General features: G+C 34.8%; 2 protein-coding genes across 2 annotated transcripts; both read right to left on the reverse strand.

Moving 5' to 3' along the window:
• Window positions 1-9,752: 9,752 nt before the first annotated feature.
• Window positions 9,753-11,745, reverse strand: LOC149944226 (uncharacterized). Its single transcript, XM_090175485.1, has 3 exons — window positions 11,551-11,745; window positions 10,264-11,106; window positions 9,753-10,203 (listed from the first exon to the last, which is right to left on the reverse strand). Exons 1-3 carry the CDS (start codon window positions 11,557-11,559, stop codon window positions 9,925-9,927), a joined length of 1,131 nt encoding a protein of 376 aa, XP_090031611.1. The 5' UTR covers window positions 11,560-11,745; the 3' UTR covers window positions 9,753-9,924.
• A 2,469-nt stretch (window positions 11,746-14,214) lies between these two features.
• LOC149944227 (uncharacterized) lies at window positions 14,215-16,609 on the reverse strand. The gene is made up of 2 exons (XM_090175490.1): window positions 16,063-16,609; window positions 14,215-14,689 (listed from the first exon to the last, which is right to left on the reverse strand). The coding sequence occupies exons 1-2, from the start codon at window positions 16,093-16,095 to the stop codon at window positions 14,327-14,329; spliced, it is 396 nt and encodes a 131-aa protein (XP_090031616.1). The 5' UTR covers window positions 16,096-16,609; the 3' UTR covers window positions 14,215-14,326.
• Between the last annotated feature and the right edge of the window lie 417 nt (window positions 16,610-17,026).

Here is a 17,026-nt window from a genome sequence, read left to right on the forward strand (position 1 = left end):
GCTGATTAAACCACGATAAAGCTGATTAAACCACGATAAAGCTGATTAAACCACGATAAAGGTGATTAAATCACGATTTAGCTGATTATATCACGATAAAGCTGATTAAACCACGATAAATGTGATTAAATCACGATTTAGCTGATTAAACCACGATAAAGCTGATTAAACCACGATAAAGGTGATTAAATCACGATTTAGCTGATTAAATCACGATAAAGCTGATTAAATCACGATAAAGCTGATTAAACCACGATAAAGCTGATTAAACCACGATAAAGCTGATTAAACCATGATAAAGCTGATTAAACCACGATAAAGGCGATTAAATCACGATTTAGCTGATTAAATCACGATAAAGCTGATTAAACCACGATAAATGTGATTAAATCACGATTTAGCTGATTAAACCACGATAAAGCTGATTAAACCACGATAAAGGTGATTAAATCACGATTTAGCTGATTAAATCACGATAAAGCTGATTAAATCACGAAAAAGCTGATTAAATCACGATAAAGCTGATTAAATCACGAAAAAGCTGATTAAACCACGATAAAGCTGATTAAATCAAGATAAAGCTGATTAAACCACGATAAAGCCGATTAAATCGCGATTATGAAATAAATATATCCTAAAAAATTAGATCGTGATTAAATCGATTTAATCAAGGTTAAGTCGATTAAATCGATTTAATCAAGGTTAAGTTGATTAAATTGTGATTTAAAGATTAGATCGTTATTAAATCTATTTAATCATGGTTTAGTCCATTAAATCGTGATTTAAAGATTCGATCGTGATTAAACAGATTAACTTGTGATTTAATCAAGATTAAAAAGATTAAATCTATATTAAAATATTAGAACGTGATTAAATAGGATTAAAAATTTAATCGTGATTAACCCGATTTATTACATTTAATCGGATTAAATCCGATTAAGTATGCACCCGAAACAGGATTGATCTGCCTCTCGTTTCATACTACCTTTAAAGGGCCACAGAATCATTTGAATTTTGAGGGTGGAGCTACATAATCACATGTTTTGGGGTACGTTCAGTAGCAGTCAACGGAATAAAACCCGATGGATTTGATATTTTCCACCGATGAGCTTTTTCGTCATAATGACGTCGTAAGTTGCAGAACGCTTTTATTCAGTCATCGGTGTTTTTTAAAATGGCGTAGCTTTTATAGTAGTTTTACGTCAGTAATGACGTCAGTCATCGGAAAAACCGACTCTTCCAGCCGATGACTTCGGTGAGTAACCGATGACTATCGTGACGTCAAACCGGAAACGTGAAAAAGCGTACAGTAGGAAACCGATGTCAGCGATTACTAATCTGTGAGTCCGATGAGCGCTGCTGAACGTACCCCTGAAAAGCGGGAAGGTATGCCTCAGTCACGTGGCGGAAAGGGAGGGGCTACCTGAAATTTGACCAGAAATTTTCATACGATTCATATCTCTATTGTATGTTATGTATGTAAATGCATATTTAGCCAACATGGTAAGTCAACATTAAGTAACACAGATTCTTAAGCCCAAGACGTTCTCACTTACAATTTTATTAAATTAATTTAATATCCTAAAGAAAATATTTTTTCAGAATTAAATTCCACGGCTTTTAAAAATACAGTAAATGTTCGAAAGATTTTGGAAATTGTCTGAAACATAATGTCGAAGAAAAAACTTTTTTGTTGTTCCCTTGATTTTAATGATTAGTCCCAATTTCAAAATAAAAATAAAATACTTGAAATGGTCCTTGACATGTCTACTATCCACTAACGAGATAATTTTTGGGAAGTGTATAGAGTATAGACCAATCATTATAATTTATGAAAATGGTACGTTCAAAATTAGGCGAAACTAAAGCGGGTCAACTGCATCACGGGGTGTCTGCATCTCCGTGTCAAAGTAATTGATTTCTTTTATTAATTTTCCCAAACTAAAAACACCATGTTTTTCTCGGTTTTTTCTCTAGCTGAAGCGAAGCTAGCAAAATTTCTTATCATCGACTCAAATTTTTGACATGGCGAACAATTTCCGATTTGAATGAAATTTTTAGAATAATAAGCGCTTCAATAAAACATATTCAAGGAAATCGTCAACAAGTAATATATCAGAGAGCCAGGACCTGCAAGGTACTGTTTATTTGGTGCTCGTTGAAATAATGGAAACTTTTCAAATGGAAACAGAACGTAATATGTCCAAAATACTACATGATGGAGGTTAAAAGGAAACACTTGTTGCATACCGTACAGGTGAAACGTTTCCATTATTTCAAAACGCACTATATAAAAAGAAACTTGCAGGTCCAGACCTGGCTCTGAGAAACATTACTTCTTGGCGATTTCCTTGAAGAGGTTTTATTGAAGGGCACAATAGAACTATCAAAGTACAACGTCCCATGATGAAACTCAAATTTTCTATAACGTTTTAACGTAAGTCTTACCATAAGTTACATAATAACAATAAGTATTACACTTCCTATAGCTTTAATGCTAATTTCCTGTGCGAAGCTTTTTTCGACAGGGACTCGCAACCGAACTGAATAGCATCATTCATCTATTTATGCAGGAATTCATACCTCTACTTGGAATGCTTATCGCGGCAGATTTTCGTCTCGATCTGGCTAACGATGTTTTTGACTTCACTATGTTAACTTAATAAATAGCTACGTGAGAGGGGAGCGCGCGCAAAGGGGATTTTTTTATCTCGTAGGTGGGGCCAAAGCCGTCAGAGTGATCTTACCATACGCGATACGCCAGGATAAGCATTCCAAGCAGTGGTATGGATTCCTGATTTAAGCCATTAATATTCAACTCTACTTCCACTACGTCACTATAAATTGGCTCCGCCCCACGCGTCGCCTTGGGCATATTTAGACACTAGGGGGCTCTCTAGTAATAACTAAGCCTTGATTGCGTAATAATTCTGAAAATCATTTCCTTCCTAATATTTCCTAATTGACATAATTAGTGTTTTCACGTTACATATGATCCAACGTCACTGTGTGACAAGTCTAAGAGCGCGTGCTAGAGTCACCTGAGGAACATAAAAGGAACATTTCATGTTTCTACTTTTTGCTAATTTTGTTTTATAATAACATTCTATTTGCCCGAATTATCTTCTCGGGTACTCTTAACTTCCGGGAATGTTCTAATTTAAGCATCGCTTCAGGGTGTTAACTAAAAAATGGACCAGGGTGAATATCTCAAAATGTGATTTAGCTACAATTTTGAAATGTTAGGGTGTTATAGAGCGCTCAAAAGGTCCACCGACTATGAAAATTTAAATGACCTTGAACCGTGTCTTCAAGGTCATTCTAAAATTAACTTGAGAACCGTAAGAGTTACGAAGTTGGTTCCAATTAGAAAAGTGTTCCCCGTCACATTTTATGACTAACTAGCGTTTACTCTATCTGATTTTCGAAATAGGAAGTCGAGAAATGTTAGGCCAAAAACAAGAAGGTCGTTAAGTGGAAGACGAGGTTTTAACCAACTTCGTAACTCTTACTGTTCTCAAGTTAATTTTTGAACGACCTTGAAGACATGGTTCAAGGTCATTGAAATTTTCAAAGTTAGCTGACCCCCTGAGCGCTCTATAACACCCTAAAATTTCAAAATCGTAGTTAAAACACATTGTGAGATATTCGCCCTGGTCCATTATTTAGTTAACACCCTGTATATTAAACCGGAAGTACCCCTAGGCAACCTCTAGCTTTATTCCGCTTCTAAATGATTTATGTACTGATCCCACGCAATCCTTTTCTTATTTACGAACCTATTCAAATCGAGCAAGTACCTTTAAGATGCACGCACCCAAAGAAATACAACTTTTCTCAAGAACTTATTTGAAATTTCACATCAAGAATGTATTGATTTGGGATTATAAAGTTAACAATCAGTTTGCCCTATTGGCAGGGCCGTCTTTAATCTATTGGGGGCCCTGGGCACATAAGGATAATGGGGCCCCTATGACCTTGAAAGATCACTTAAACTTAAATCGGAAAGCCTGATTTTCGGGCGAGAGTATAGCAGCTTCGCGCATGCAAAAAGCTAATAAGCAAGTTGGTATTGTAGTCAGTCATTATCGTTTGTTTTTTTCGAAATAAATATGTTTTTCGGTAATAAATAACGGTTATCGTTTGATGATCTGGCAGGAACTAGGGGGCCCCTATCGATCGCGGGGCCCTGGGCACGTGCCCAGAGTGCCCAATGGGAAAGAGGGGCCTGCCTATTGGAACGGGGTTATAAGTAGAAAAAACTACAAACTTTCTCGTCCTGATAGATAGAAAGTTCATTATTATAGAAAGAGCTATTAATAATGAACTTTGTACCTAACAGGACGAGAAAGATAAGAGTTTTTTTTTGACTCAATATACGGCATGCCATTTGTAATGCCTAGTTTTTTAAAACAGTTTTAGCTTCCTTCGCTTCAATATCGGGTTGCTAGAGACCACCTCTAGTATCTAAACCACTTGCTTTGACAAAAATGATTTACTGTCGAAAGAAATGATTAATTAGGTAGTGTGAGACCACAGTCACTCTAGAAAGGTGCCTCTGCAACAATTAAAATTGCAGGAGTCCGTCCAGAAGTGCATAATTGGAGCGAAATCGGCCATGAGGAACGGAAACAACATCTAACTACGCGGTGGGCCCCTAATTTCCAAAATTCGGACAATTTCAAAGAATTATTTCCTTTTCGTTTGAAAGAAAGTTGATTTTATCACCGTGCTACTATAAGTATGAGAATAATAGTAATCTTAGAATATAAATCTGAAATAATTAATGTAGGTTTGTCGCCAAAAGTTTCCTGATTTTTTTGGGAAATATAATAACTTAATTTTAAGGAATATCACTGTTAGTTTTCTTTTCTGTAAATGGATTAAATCAATTTGGGGTCAAATTGAATTTTTGAAATACTAATTAAAATTCCAATAATTTATAATATTTTCTATAATAGGGACTTGGCAGTACTACGTCACAGTGTTTTTTTTCAATAGTTTTTATCGTGGGGAGAAAAATGTTACCACAATGGCGGCCATGGCCAAAGCTACGGAGTGCCAAGTCTCTATTAACTAAAGTCCGACGTTAGTAAAAATCCGGTACACTCTAGAAAAAAATGATTTTAGAAATCAAGAAATCAACTTGGAAATTCCGAAATCTGGACGAAAATCAGTTCCAAATAATCGAGCACACCCTAAAAAACCAGAAATCAGCACAAAAATTGTGCATTTAAATCTAAAAATCCGTTCCTGATTACTAAAATCACCTTGAGATTCAAAATCCCGTACGCAAAATTTGCAACTGTCAGACCAAAGCCTAGCGCCGCCGATATTTTCTCTGGCGTCGGACGGCCGTCGCCGATAAATTTTGATAGCGCCGCCGTATTTTTTATAAGATTTTTTACGTAACTTTATTTTTTTTTCTTCATAAACATTTTGGAATTTTTTTCCAAATTTTCAAAAGGGGGGGGGGGAAACATTTGCCCCTTCAAGCCGCCGCCGCCGAAAAGTTTTGAAAAATCGGCGCGCCGTACTCCGCTGGGTGATTTTAGCGAAACGCCACCGCCGACCCAAATCAAATCGGCGCTATGATCTATGTCAGACCACTCGTTCAAAAGCCACGTTGAGTTTTATTTAAAGATGATTTAAACTCTGAAAGTGCAAAAGAAATTAAATTACACCACAAACAATCACGTAACATCAAAAGTAAATGAACCGAGGTTATCAGACTACTATACTCAACATGTTGGAGGCGTTTTCCTTATGAAGTTACATTTTGACCTCGAATTTGAAATTTTGCACGCTCCTAGGTCAAACCGTTTTTGTTTTATGAAACCTTTCTTTACACATACAAATAGCTTTAACCACAATTCCCAAATGCAATTTATCGCGTCAAAAGACGGGTATGGAAATTAGCTTTTATTTGACTCGATTTTCCCATCATTTTCATAAGGAAAACGCCCTCCGATTCTGAGCGCTATTTCGATAACTTCGGTTCATTTACTTCTGGTAACATTAGATGGTCAGAGTTTCGGTTAGAAATAAAATTAAAATTTTCCGTGAGTAGACAAAATATAAATAAAGCTTCTATATCTCGATATATTACGCAGTTCTTACTAGCCCCAAATTTACATAAAATAACATTTGTTATTTGACTCTTTTGACTCCCTTTTTGATAAACTGAGATTTCAACCCACTTTATTTACAGGACAGATTTAAAATTTTGTTTATTTTACGCGTTATTTCATTATTTTTAAATATTCTTTTTTCGTAAACAATAAATTGTTTTGTCTCGCCCTCATATTCCGAAATAGATAAGTCTGGAGGCATCATATCTTGAAAAGCAAAATATAATTTGGGCAAGAAGGGGCAGTCTTGAATGGACCCTTCTATGAAAAAGTGTTTCTTTGGCAAATGGCTGAGGCGCGATTGAAATCGACGAGTCGGAAACTGGCGAGAAACTTCGTGGAAAATAAGGTTTTTGGGTAAATTAGTTCACGAAATACAATAGTGGTGTCGGGCGCGCGTCCAATTCTCTTGTCCACGTCAGACTCGTTTTGAGATCCTCCAGAGTGGGTATTGTGTGTGGTTCCGTTCTTCTCGATAATGGTCAATTAGCCTCCGATATCGGCGCCCCAGGAATGTGTCAGAAAACATTTAAATCGAAAACTCGTGACACCTTAGCGGAAAAACAATGGGCACTCTTTGCCGCCTACGCTCTCCTTCCTGCCTTCTTCATTTCTCATTAAACTTAGCGTACCTGAGGGTGAGGAATGTCTTGGGTTTCCACTTCACTTTCGTAGAACGCCCCGCTAGAGAGCTAGATTAATAATAGCTAACCCTAATCGGCTATGACTAATCCATAAGGGTCTGGTTGGATACCATAGCTCTAGCACTCTATGTTGTTGTTTTAGCTACACTAAATATTTAGATTTTTAAAACCTTAAGAATAAATAATTATAACATGAATATTCCATGATGTTGTTTTAGCTTTATTGTAATAGGTTAAAAATACAGATTTTTAAAACCTAAAGACCAAAATATTACCATTCTATGAGAATGTGTACAGCAGGAAAAAACAGTTTTTAGCGGTAATACCGTATTATTTAGAGATTACACCAGATTCGGAGAATAATATAATATTTCATATATTACTTTTGAAATAATACATTTTTGGAAGTTATTATGTGAATATTTCACGATAATATGATATTTCGAGATATTTCAACATTATTTCGTGGTATAACAATATTTATAGAAATCGTATTTTGATAACAGACGATAATATTTGGTAATACACGATATCAAATAACGTGTATAGCAACATGATATTTATCTTCGAAAATTTTGGATTTTTGTTTTTCAAAGAAACGTGAAATACAAAATAAATTTTGAGAATAACAATAAATTTTGTTAATCCACAATAAAATTTGGTAATACGCAATAAAATTTGGTAAAACCCCATCAAATTTGGTAATACACAATAACATTTGGTAAAACCCCATCAAATTTGGTAATACCCAATCAAATTTGGTATTCCACAATAAAATTGGGTAATCCACAATAAAATTTGGTAATGCACAATAAAAAATGGTAATACACAATAAAATTTGGTTATACACAATAAAATTTGGTAATGCACAATAAAATTTGGTAACACCCAATAAAATTTGGTAATATCCAATCAAATTTGGTAATCCACAATAAAATTTGGTTAGGCACAATAAAATTTGGTAATGCACAATAAAATTTGGTAATGCACAATAAAATTTGGTAATGCCATGAATATATCTAGCTGGTAATGCACAATAAATTTTGTTAATTCCCAATAAAATTTGGTAATTCCTAATAAAATTTGGTAATACACAATAAAATTTGGTAATATCCAATAAAATTTGGCAATGCACAAAAAAAATAATGTCAAATAAATTTTGGTAATACACAATAAAATTTGGTAATACCCAATAAAATTCGGTAATAAACCGCATTATACGATAATATGTGGTATTCTCTCTAACAATTTGAGATTAGTTGAGATTATAAAATAGAGTAGCTAGCCATTCGTTTTAACTGAAATATATTAAACAATTAAACTTTGATCTTAAGTTGAATAATTTTATTAAAAATAGATTAAACAATTAAACTTTGATCTTAAGTTGAATAATTTTATTAAAAATAGATTAAACAATTAAACTTTGACCTTAAGTTGAATAATTTTATTAAAAATAGATTAAACAATTAAACTTTGATCTTAAGTTGACTTATTTTATTAAACATAGGTTTAGTCAAAGATAACGTTAATTTCATAATGACAAAATGTATTAAAATTTCTTACACTACCAAACCGGTACTTTAATATTTTAATTTATCAAAAATGTTTTGTAAGCTTTGGCCGAATGGCTTATAATTCTGTTCACCGATTACAGGCTTTTGAAACCGAGTGCATCCTTTGCTAATGCGCAAATCTGTGTTTTCGTTTTTTGATAGCGAAAAACCCCCGGATTTAATATTTAAAATATAATTGTGCAGCAGGACTCGCGAAAAATTGAATAAAATATGAGACTAAACTAAAAATGCTTAAGCTCCCACGAAAACGGAAGATAATTTATAACCCAGCGCGTTTTCTATAACTTGATCTATCTGTTTTCGTGTTTCCGCCATGGTTCGGTCATATTTTCTGTCGTGTTTAAAACCAGACAGAAATCAATGTTTCTACTTAATTTGTACGTTGAAAATAATTTGACATTTTTACTGCATTTATATTAAAGCCCCAAAAAAGGGGGAAATATAATTTGATACTCTTTGACAAAATTACGACAGCAATAACGACTTTTTATGTCACATTTGTCGTTAAATATCGTTGTGGCACTTTTGGTGTCCATGAACATAGAAAACCTTGGTGACTTGGGTTACATTGAATTAGAAAATGATTTTGTTATTGATTTACCGAAATTTTTATATTAGACGAAATTTGATAGGAACAACATCCTTGGTACGATTATATTATATTTATTATTATTATATAATTTTCCTGAAAATCTATATGTATGAATATTTCATACGGAATTACTAGTTAAAATGAACGAAACTTCGAACGATTTTAGGTAAGCAGCACAGAATTATAGGAGGACAGTGGCGTCGCTAGGCTGTTTTAGGTAGCGCTTGAGCCACCTGAAAATTTTCTGAAGCGCCTCCTAAAATTCCCGAAATTGATTTCATTGTTTTGATGAAACTCATAAAAGGGTTTCTATTACAATTTTGGAAATAAAAGGGTTCCTATTACAATTTTGGAAATAAAATGTTTTATTTTCTTAAAACGTTTCGTTATATACCTTTAATTTAGGTGGTTGGTTTCGGGAGAGTGAAAGAGGAGAGGACATAGAAGCTTTAACTTTTCCAACGTTATCTGAATTTGACCGAAGTTTTCTTGATAAAAATTATTTCTAAAAAAAGTCATCGGTTTGCTAAGTCGACCTGTATGGGAGCCCTTGAGCAGGCGCTTAAGCGCCCCCAAAACGGAAATTCTGGCGACGCCCCTGGAGTCAACAATCCTAGAACCCTTTTGGCCAGGCGACAGAATAAGTGTTAAACTGAAGTGAATCATGTACAAATTTAACTTTAAAAAATCTTTATTTTTCTTCCCATTGGAAACATTCATCTTACAAAAATACAACAAAATAGAACGCTAATATAAAATAATATAATCTTTTTTTCGAAAAATAGTGTGTTTTATCATTTTTTTTCCATAACCAAAATGTTATCAACTAGAAACACGAACGTGAGCTTTTTTTCGAGTCTGCGTCATAAGAAAATATCTAACAAATATTCGACGCAGACGCCAGGAATATACAAACGCTTTTAAAGTTTCGACACTTTACAACTAAATAAATAGTTCATCTTAGACGATGTATGGCAACCATTTCAGTATCCTCCGGCGAAACCGATTTCCCTCAAAAAGGAGTTAAAGTTCTCCTTAACGTCTCCTTTCTGCTCTGGCTCTGGCGTCTCGCGGACATTCCTCATGCCCATGGAACCCATGACGCTCTTCATCATCTTCTCAGCCTCGGCTGGACTCATCTGACGATCGCTTTGAATCTGCATTTCAACCACTTGCGTGCGTCCACTCGGGTCTTGCGGGTTGCGGATGGTGTACTTGACTTCTCGTCCGGATGCTTGGTTGTAGTTTTGACTCGTCTGTTGCTGTGATTGAACACTCATTAACACTAATAAAAATCGACAAAAAGGAGTTGAAAACTATACCTTTGGAACTGTCATTCTGTTTGTGGCACCTTCGACCCCACCGTAGGCGCTTCTGTAGGCTTCGTTTTGCGTCGGTTGAGCAACTTGAGCCGGATATTGAGGGGGCTGTTGCATCAGAGCGGCTCTGGGCTGATGAGAGGGCTGTTGAGGCGCTAGTTGTTGTACGGGTACTTGTTGAGGCGCTAGTTGTTGTACGGGTACTTGTTGAGGCGCTAGTTGTTGTACGGGTACTTGTTGAGGCGCTAGTTGTTGTACGGGTACTTGTTGAGGCGCTAGTTGTTGTACGGGTACTTGTTGAGGCGCTAGTTGTTGTACGGGTACTTGTTGCGGCGCTAGTTGTTGTACGGGTACTTGTTGATGGGGTACTTCTTGTACTGGCGCTTGTTGATGGGCAACTCGCTGCATTCTTTGATATTCTGGGGCAAACGGCGAAGGGGCTTGAGGCGGTGGTACGGAGGGGTAACCCTGAACTGGTACTCGCGCCGTAATGGCGTGTTGATAAGATCTGGGTAAATAAGTGTGTCCTAAAACGGGAGGCTGCGCGTAGTTGACTGGGGTGTGGGCGTACGTAACTGGTGCGGGACCGTAGGTCATTGGATGGTACATTAAGGACTGGTATTGTAACGGCGTTGACTGGTACTGCAATGGCGCTGATAGAATTGACGCTTGTTGATGGTGGGAAACTAACGGGGCAGCTTCCGGGGAAATTAACGTAGGGGCCTTAGGGGCCATAACGGTAGGGGCTCTAGGCGCCAAAGGGGCGCGCACGGAAGGGTGGCGGTGGAAATAGAATACATTCTGCGCTCCTCCCAGAACCAAGGAGGACAAACTTAGTATTATTACCTGCAAATAAAAATTAAAGATTTAGTTCGATGGTCAATCTGGAAACTTCAATGGCTAGATTCTAGTCCACGGAACAGATATATTGGCAAGCTACGTGCCCAATAAACAATCAAAAAATCGCGAGATTTCGATTTTGAAATAAAGTCTGTAAATATTTCGAACTAGCACGAATCGGTACAATATTTCAAGTCAACATGGCAGTAGATATCAAAATCAAAATCTCGTTCTATTGTTTACGGAACCAATTTAAAGTCCGGACAAAACAACGTATCTTTGGCTAAGGCTTAAGAAATGACAACGCCGGTTGTATCACAAAGGCCCGAGCCAACGGGCGACCAACAATTTAAATATTCCACTACATAAAAGCAACCCTTCTCAACCACCGAGTTTCCAGATGAGATTTAATCTAGATTGGTAGATGAAATTGTCCCAAGAAGGACTTACCGCTAACATGGCCAGAAGTTTAGTCGCGTTTGAGGGTGATATTTCGGCAAGTGTGTTCGCTGGTATAACTGAAATCGAGAGTGGACTGCACTTTCTTTATATGGGGGAAATCGTGGCGCGGGGCTTCGGGTCCGATAGCCCAAATTCGCTTCGAGAGAAGAAAAAGGCGGATTTAGAATAAAAGCTGTTTTTCTTCTTCCATTCGATACTGTTGAGAAAACGCCCTTCACGCCAAATGTACCTCTTATATAAGATTTCCCACTTCGGAAGAAGGTGGTCTTCCTAAATCGAAACTACGTCCTTGACGTAAGCCCCCTCGCGTCGCCACAACGGCTGTAGTCCCCCATCCGAAATTTCTAATCCATCTTGAATACTTTTATAATATCATCGAGAAATGACTTTTTTAATAAATTTTCGACGGAACCTACATTCTTTAATTTTTACGTAAGCTAGTATTCTGGGTTAAGTAATAGGTTAATGGTTTACAAATATCATTGGTCGTTTGCTATGAATTTAGTTGACGTAAGAGCCTCAACCACCAATAGAAAAGCTGCTACGGACTCTCAAAGAGATTATGTTTAGACCCAGACAAATTAGTTCTAATCTTAAATTTTAAAAAAAATAACTTTTTTTGTGTTATGACTAGTTTGACACAATTGATTTTGTAACCTTTCCTCTGTTTTATGTTTTGGGTTTAACGCCCAATTTTTTCCAAACCAATTGTTATATTATTATATTTTTATTTTTCATCACTTGACATTAAAGTTAAATTAAAATGCATTATTTATGAGTGTTCAGTTTTTAAATATTTTTTTCAATATAATGCTCGGAGAGTTCTGGGTTAAACGCTCGCCCCAATTAAGTTTCTACATGTGATAAAAAGTCTTTAATTTCGGTAAATTTAAAAAATGTTTCGTAGATAAATTTGGTCAAGATGGCGGTCATGGCTCAAAGGTGGTGTGCGATGGAGTTAAAGGGGGTGACGTTAAGATTCCACTAACTACCGATGATGACGTCACGTAAAACTAATTTTAAATAAAGGCTGGGTTAAAATTTTAATGTGGGTTTAATTATCGAATTAAATATAAACAAATATGTATAAATTGTGTTGTTTTTTTTCTATTATTGTTTATGATTTTTCGTTTTACGACTCAGCTTAATGGGCAAGTTTATTGAACCATATATTTTATCGAGTAGCATCCCAGCGTGTTTTCCTCTAATTGCGGATTATAATTATAATTTTGTTTGGTAAGAAATTAAGTCGAGCTTGAAATACGAAACTGTTCAAAAATATCCAACCGTAGCCAGTTACCAATTAAGTTATCTTTTAAAGGATGAAGAAATAAGCGAATAAGTAGATTACACTCGAAGATCTATTTGGTCCGAGTTTCGCGTCTTTTTGTTTGCTCGAAGACCTATCGGTACGAGCTGTTAGTAAGTTTTTAAATTTCTTCAAATTTGTTTAGGGTTTAGCTTTATTATCCCTTTTCATAATGGACTAATCTACTTTTTCGCTAATTTTATCATCCTTTACATTGCAGTCCATAGCCGTGGTTCCTTTTAACTTAAGTTCTCTTTTAGCCTTTTAAAGTTTAGCTTTTTCTCAAAATGTTTTCGGTCTTTTAAAATATTTTCGTGTATTTTAAAATGTAATAATTTACAGATAAGATACGAATAAAATGTTAAAACTTGGTTTAAGATTGTTAGAAGTTCTACAATAACATTTTATTCGCATTATTAGTGAATTATGAGTTTCACTAAATGGTAAAATATTATTTGATGTTTATGAGTAAGTTTAAATATAATTTATAATTATAAAACCTTTAGAGTGCCTAAGGCGTCACCCCCCGAAGACATTGATTACTAATTTCCTTCATAATTTAAAAAATTCCATGGCAAAACCATTAGGTTAATTTATTTGGCAGGTAAATAAAAGATCAACTTTGGACGGGGAAAATTAAAATATAATAACATAGACATGAAAAAATATTTTTTTCTTAAGGGGGAAGAATATAGTAAAAGCCTCTTTTTCGTTCAAGCTGAACGTTTCTGTTTTAACAATTGCATAATTGAATTATATTTTTCTTATTAGGCTGAACCTTCCTCTAGTGCTTAAAATAATTTTAATAATTATAATATTAATAGTTAACGAGGTATAAGGTTCTAACTAAAGGGTAGTTTGGGTGCTTGCCCAACTTGTTTAGCTCCGGGGGTCCGAATTAAAACGCATTAACTTAATTACTTTAAATTTAAAATTGTAAAAAATATTTTAGTCACTAAAAAAGAGGCTGTTTTACACTGAAATATTCATTTTAAAAGTTAAAATACAAAATTAAAAGAGTTCAGCTTGAAATAGCGCGAAAGTAGACAATGACCACTGTAGTCTTCCCCCTTAACCAAGTTTAACTAGGGAAGGAAGCAGTATGATTTAAAATATCCAAACTATTATTTTAAACCACTTTATATCCGCTCTGAAAATACAAAAGTTAAATTAATTATCAAGTGAAAATATGTAAAATACCGTGTGTTTCTGTACTAATTTGTCTCCCCCACTTACGTAACTTCCCGCTCTCTTAATGAAAGTCCGCTGTATGACCTTAATGGACAACTCAATGGAAAAAGTAACGCAAATTTTTATAAATTAAAAGATATTTTACTATACAGCGAAAGGATGAATACACAACACAGCAACATTAAATTTATGTACACACAATCAATCGGATAATTTGGCAGTTTTCGTTACAAAGAAACGCATTATCGCGGTAACATAAGTCATCTACGCCCTGAAACCAAATGGTTCTTTATTTCCGACAAATTCCAACTTCCGGTCACAGGGTGGCTCTTTGCATTTGGACTGGCCGTAAGCGCGGACGTAACCGTAACCTTTTTCGTACTCTTGACCCGGAGCGTGTTGTCCGTAGCCAATGCCGTAGCCGTAGGTGTAATAGCGTTTGCCCTCTTCTCCGTGGTGACCTCGATGACCGTTGATGGGATCCACGAACTCTCTTCTTTCGTACATGACGACGTGGTAATTCCGAGGCGGCTTCTTGGGAACGTGGACGCTTTGTACCGGATATCTTTGAGGATAGTGATGGTGTTGGTACTGACTTAAGCAGACGACGGCGAACGAGGCCAAAATCTGTAAATTAAAATCAATTAAATCATTTATTAGCGGAGTTATTTCGATTTATGAGCCTGGGAAAGTCGTTAAAAGGCGAATTAGGGTGCCTATCCACGGGGTATTTTTGACTCTTTATAGTATTCATTTATTTCCAGGGGCTCTTTAAGTTATTAAATATGAGGAACCGGAATTTTTTAACGTTTAATCAATTTGAATATTGTGTGACACGATTCAAAAATATAAACAGAGTTCCTCGTACTGTTTTATAGACTCTACTTTCAACTTTCCAACTGCGTTTCTCGATTTTAACTTTCCCCGATTTTTCCTCAAGTGGTTTATTATTTCCCCCCGAGATTACCCTATTAATGATTCTTATAAATGGTCGATTTCCTTTAGTTTATTTTATTTCAGGGTTAGAAATGTAACTTTTTATCGGTAATTGCTTATCGCTTATTTTTCAAAAGTTTTATTTGAATAATAAGGCCACCCAAATTTATTTATTTGTTTATTATTAAAATTTTAATTCTTAGAATAAAGTTATACGGGAAATACTTTCTCATTTTCCTGTAAATTAATTCCTTTAACATATTTAATATATTAACATATTTTATCAACAAGTCCTAAATATTTTATTATATTACATTAAAAATAAAAAAATAAATTGGGATAGATATAAATTAAAATTAAAGCTAACGTTTATCATAAAGGTATAATGAAATATTATAACTATTAAATTCTTTATAAAATATGGTTACTTGAACCAAAAATATTTTTATATATATGGTATATAATTTTTTTTTAAATATTTTTGGTTCAAGTAACCATATTTTATAAAGAATTTAATAATTATAATATATATATATATATATTATTTATGTTTTTGTAATATTTCTAAAGTAATAAAATGTAATACTTTGATAAGATAAGTTTTTCTACAAAGGTTAAGTTTAAGCAACTCATATATGAAGGTATAGTTTCAATATTTGCAAAAATTGCCAAAGGAAAAATTTATAAAAAGTATCACAAAATAAAAATATCAAATATTTTTTTAGGAAATAATCTAACCTAAGAAAATTTCGTCTTAATTTCCAAATTTATAAGTTTACGTAAACAGAATATAAAAAACTTTAAAATAAAAAAATCAAGAAATAATAAATTATAGTTTGAAAATAAAATACGAAATAAATTATCTTCCAAAAATAAACTATTTGAATTCAGCAATGAGTATAAAAGTTATAAATTTGTTCAAATATTAGAGGTTATTTTAAAAATAAATATTATTTGAAGCTAAGGCCAGACAATATAATAGAGCAGATTAAATAAAGATGGATTTGATATCTGCCTTAAAAAGAAAATGGAAAAAGGCATCAATAAAACGATCCGGCACTCACCAGAAGGAAGACGTTCCAGTGAGCCATTGTCATTGAGCAAAAGAGAACTTTGTGAATGAACTGATTAGTTGGAAGAGAGCTTCCTTTATGTACGGCGGCACCTCCAACTCAGACAGAGCAGTGGCTAGTTTGGGAGTGATCTCCGCATCTGGACGGTCGGCCCTCGACACAAAGTCTTCATTCACGGAGTAATTGCCGAGGTATTTTTTTTGTTTCACCGCCAAAATAAAGGCGGGAGACCTAGTTTTTCCTCCGAGTAGCCAATATCGAGCCTTTCACTATTGTCTCTTTACTTTTTCTAAAAACATTCTCGCGCTCCGATTTCTAAGTTTCCATTACTTTCCGTCGTACCTATTAGGAGGGAGTGGTTTCGAGATATCCAAGAGGGCTGGTGGCGAGCGCCAGGAAGCTAGAATTACTTATTATTTCCCCATATATAAATTGGAATAAAAAAAGCCAAGATTTCAGTTTCGGCTATATTTAAAAACGAAATTTCCCCCCACTGATGCAGAACATATCGAAAAATCAACGAAAGATACAAGCCGTATCAAATTTAGCGTTTTAAATGTATAACGGTAGGGTACGAAAACGTTGCTAAAAATATAAATTATAGGACTTTTACGAATAACTTGAAATTTATCGGTCATAGTATATGTTTAAAATAATAAATTTTATTTACATATTTATACAGTTCGTACAAAAGGAAATATTTAGTTTATTGGCCTCGATGTTAAAGAAATTGCTGGCTTGTTTATGACCCTTAATTTGGACTCTTCTTTCCCGCGGCCTTTATGATAAAAATCACAGTATCATTCACTCTACGCGTACCTGGCGATAAAATGTCAATTAAAACCGCTATATTCTATAGTAAATATTTTAAATACTTTTTTACATATAATGTTTTTGTCATGGTAGTAACCGGATGTTGCCAATTTAGCCATGTTGTTGTTGTATTAACTGCTGG

Source organism: Leiobunum rupestre, chromosome 5 (genome assembly GCF_980474605.1).
Source record: "Leiobunum rupestre chromosome 5, qqLeiRupe1.1.hap1, whole genome shotgun sequence".
Lineage (NCBI taxonomy): Eukaryota > Metazoa > Arthropoda > Arachnida > Opiliones > Sclerosomatidae > Leiobunum > Leiobunum rupestre.

Coding starts and splice junctions, on each gene's coding strand:
- LOC149944226 (XM_090175485.1), bottom strand. Junction 10,204..10,263: donor ACAGAATGACAGTTCCAAAG/GTATAGTTTTCA, acceptor GTTCAATCACAG/CAACAGACGAGTCAAAACTA.
- LOC149944227 (XM_090175490.1), bottom strand. CDS start 16,095: ATGACAATGGCTCACTGGAACGTCTTCCTTCTG. Junction 14,690..16,062: donor ACTGGAACGTCTTCCTTCTG/GTGAGTGCCGGA, acceptor TTTAATTTACAG/ATTTTGGCCTCGTTCGCCGT.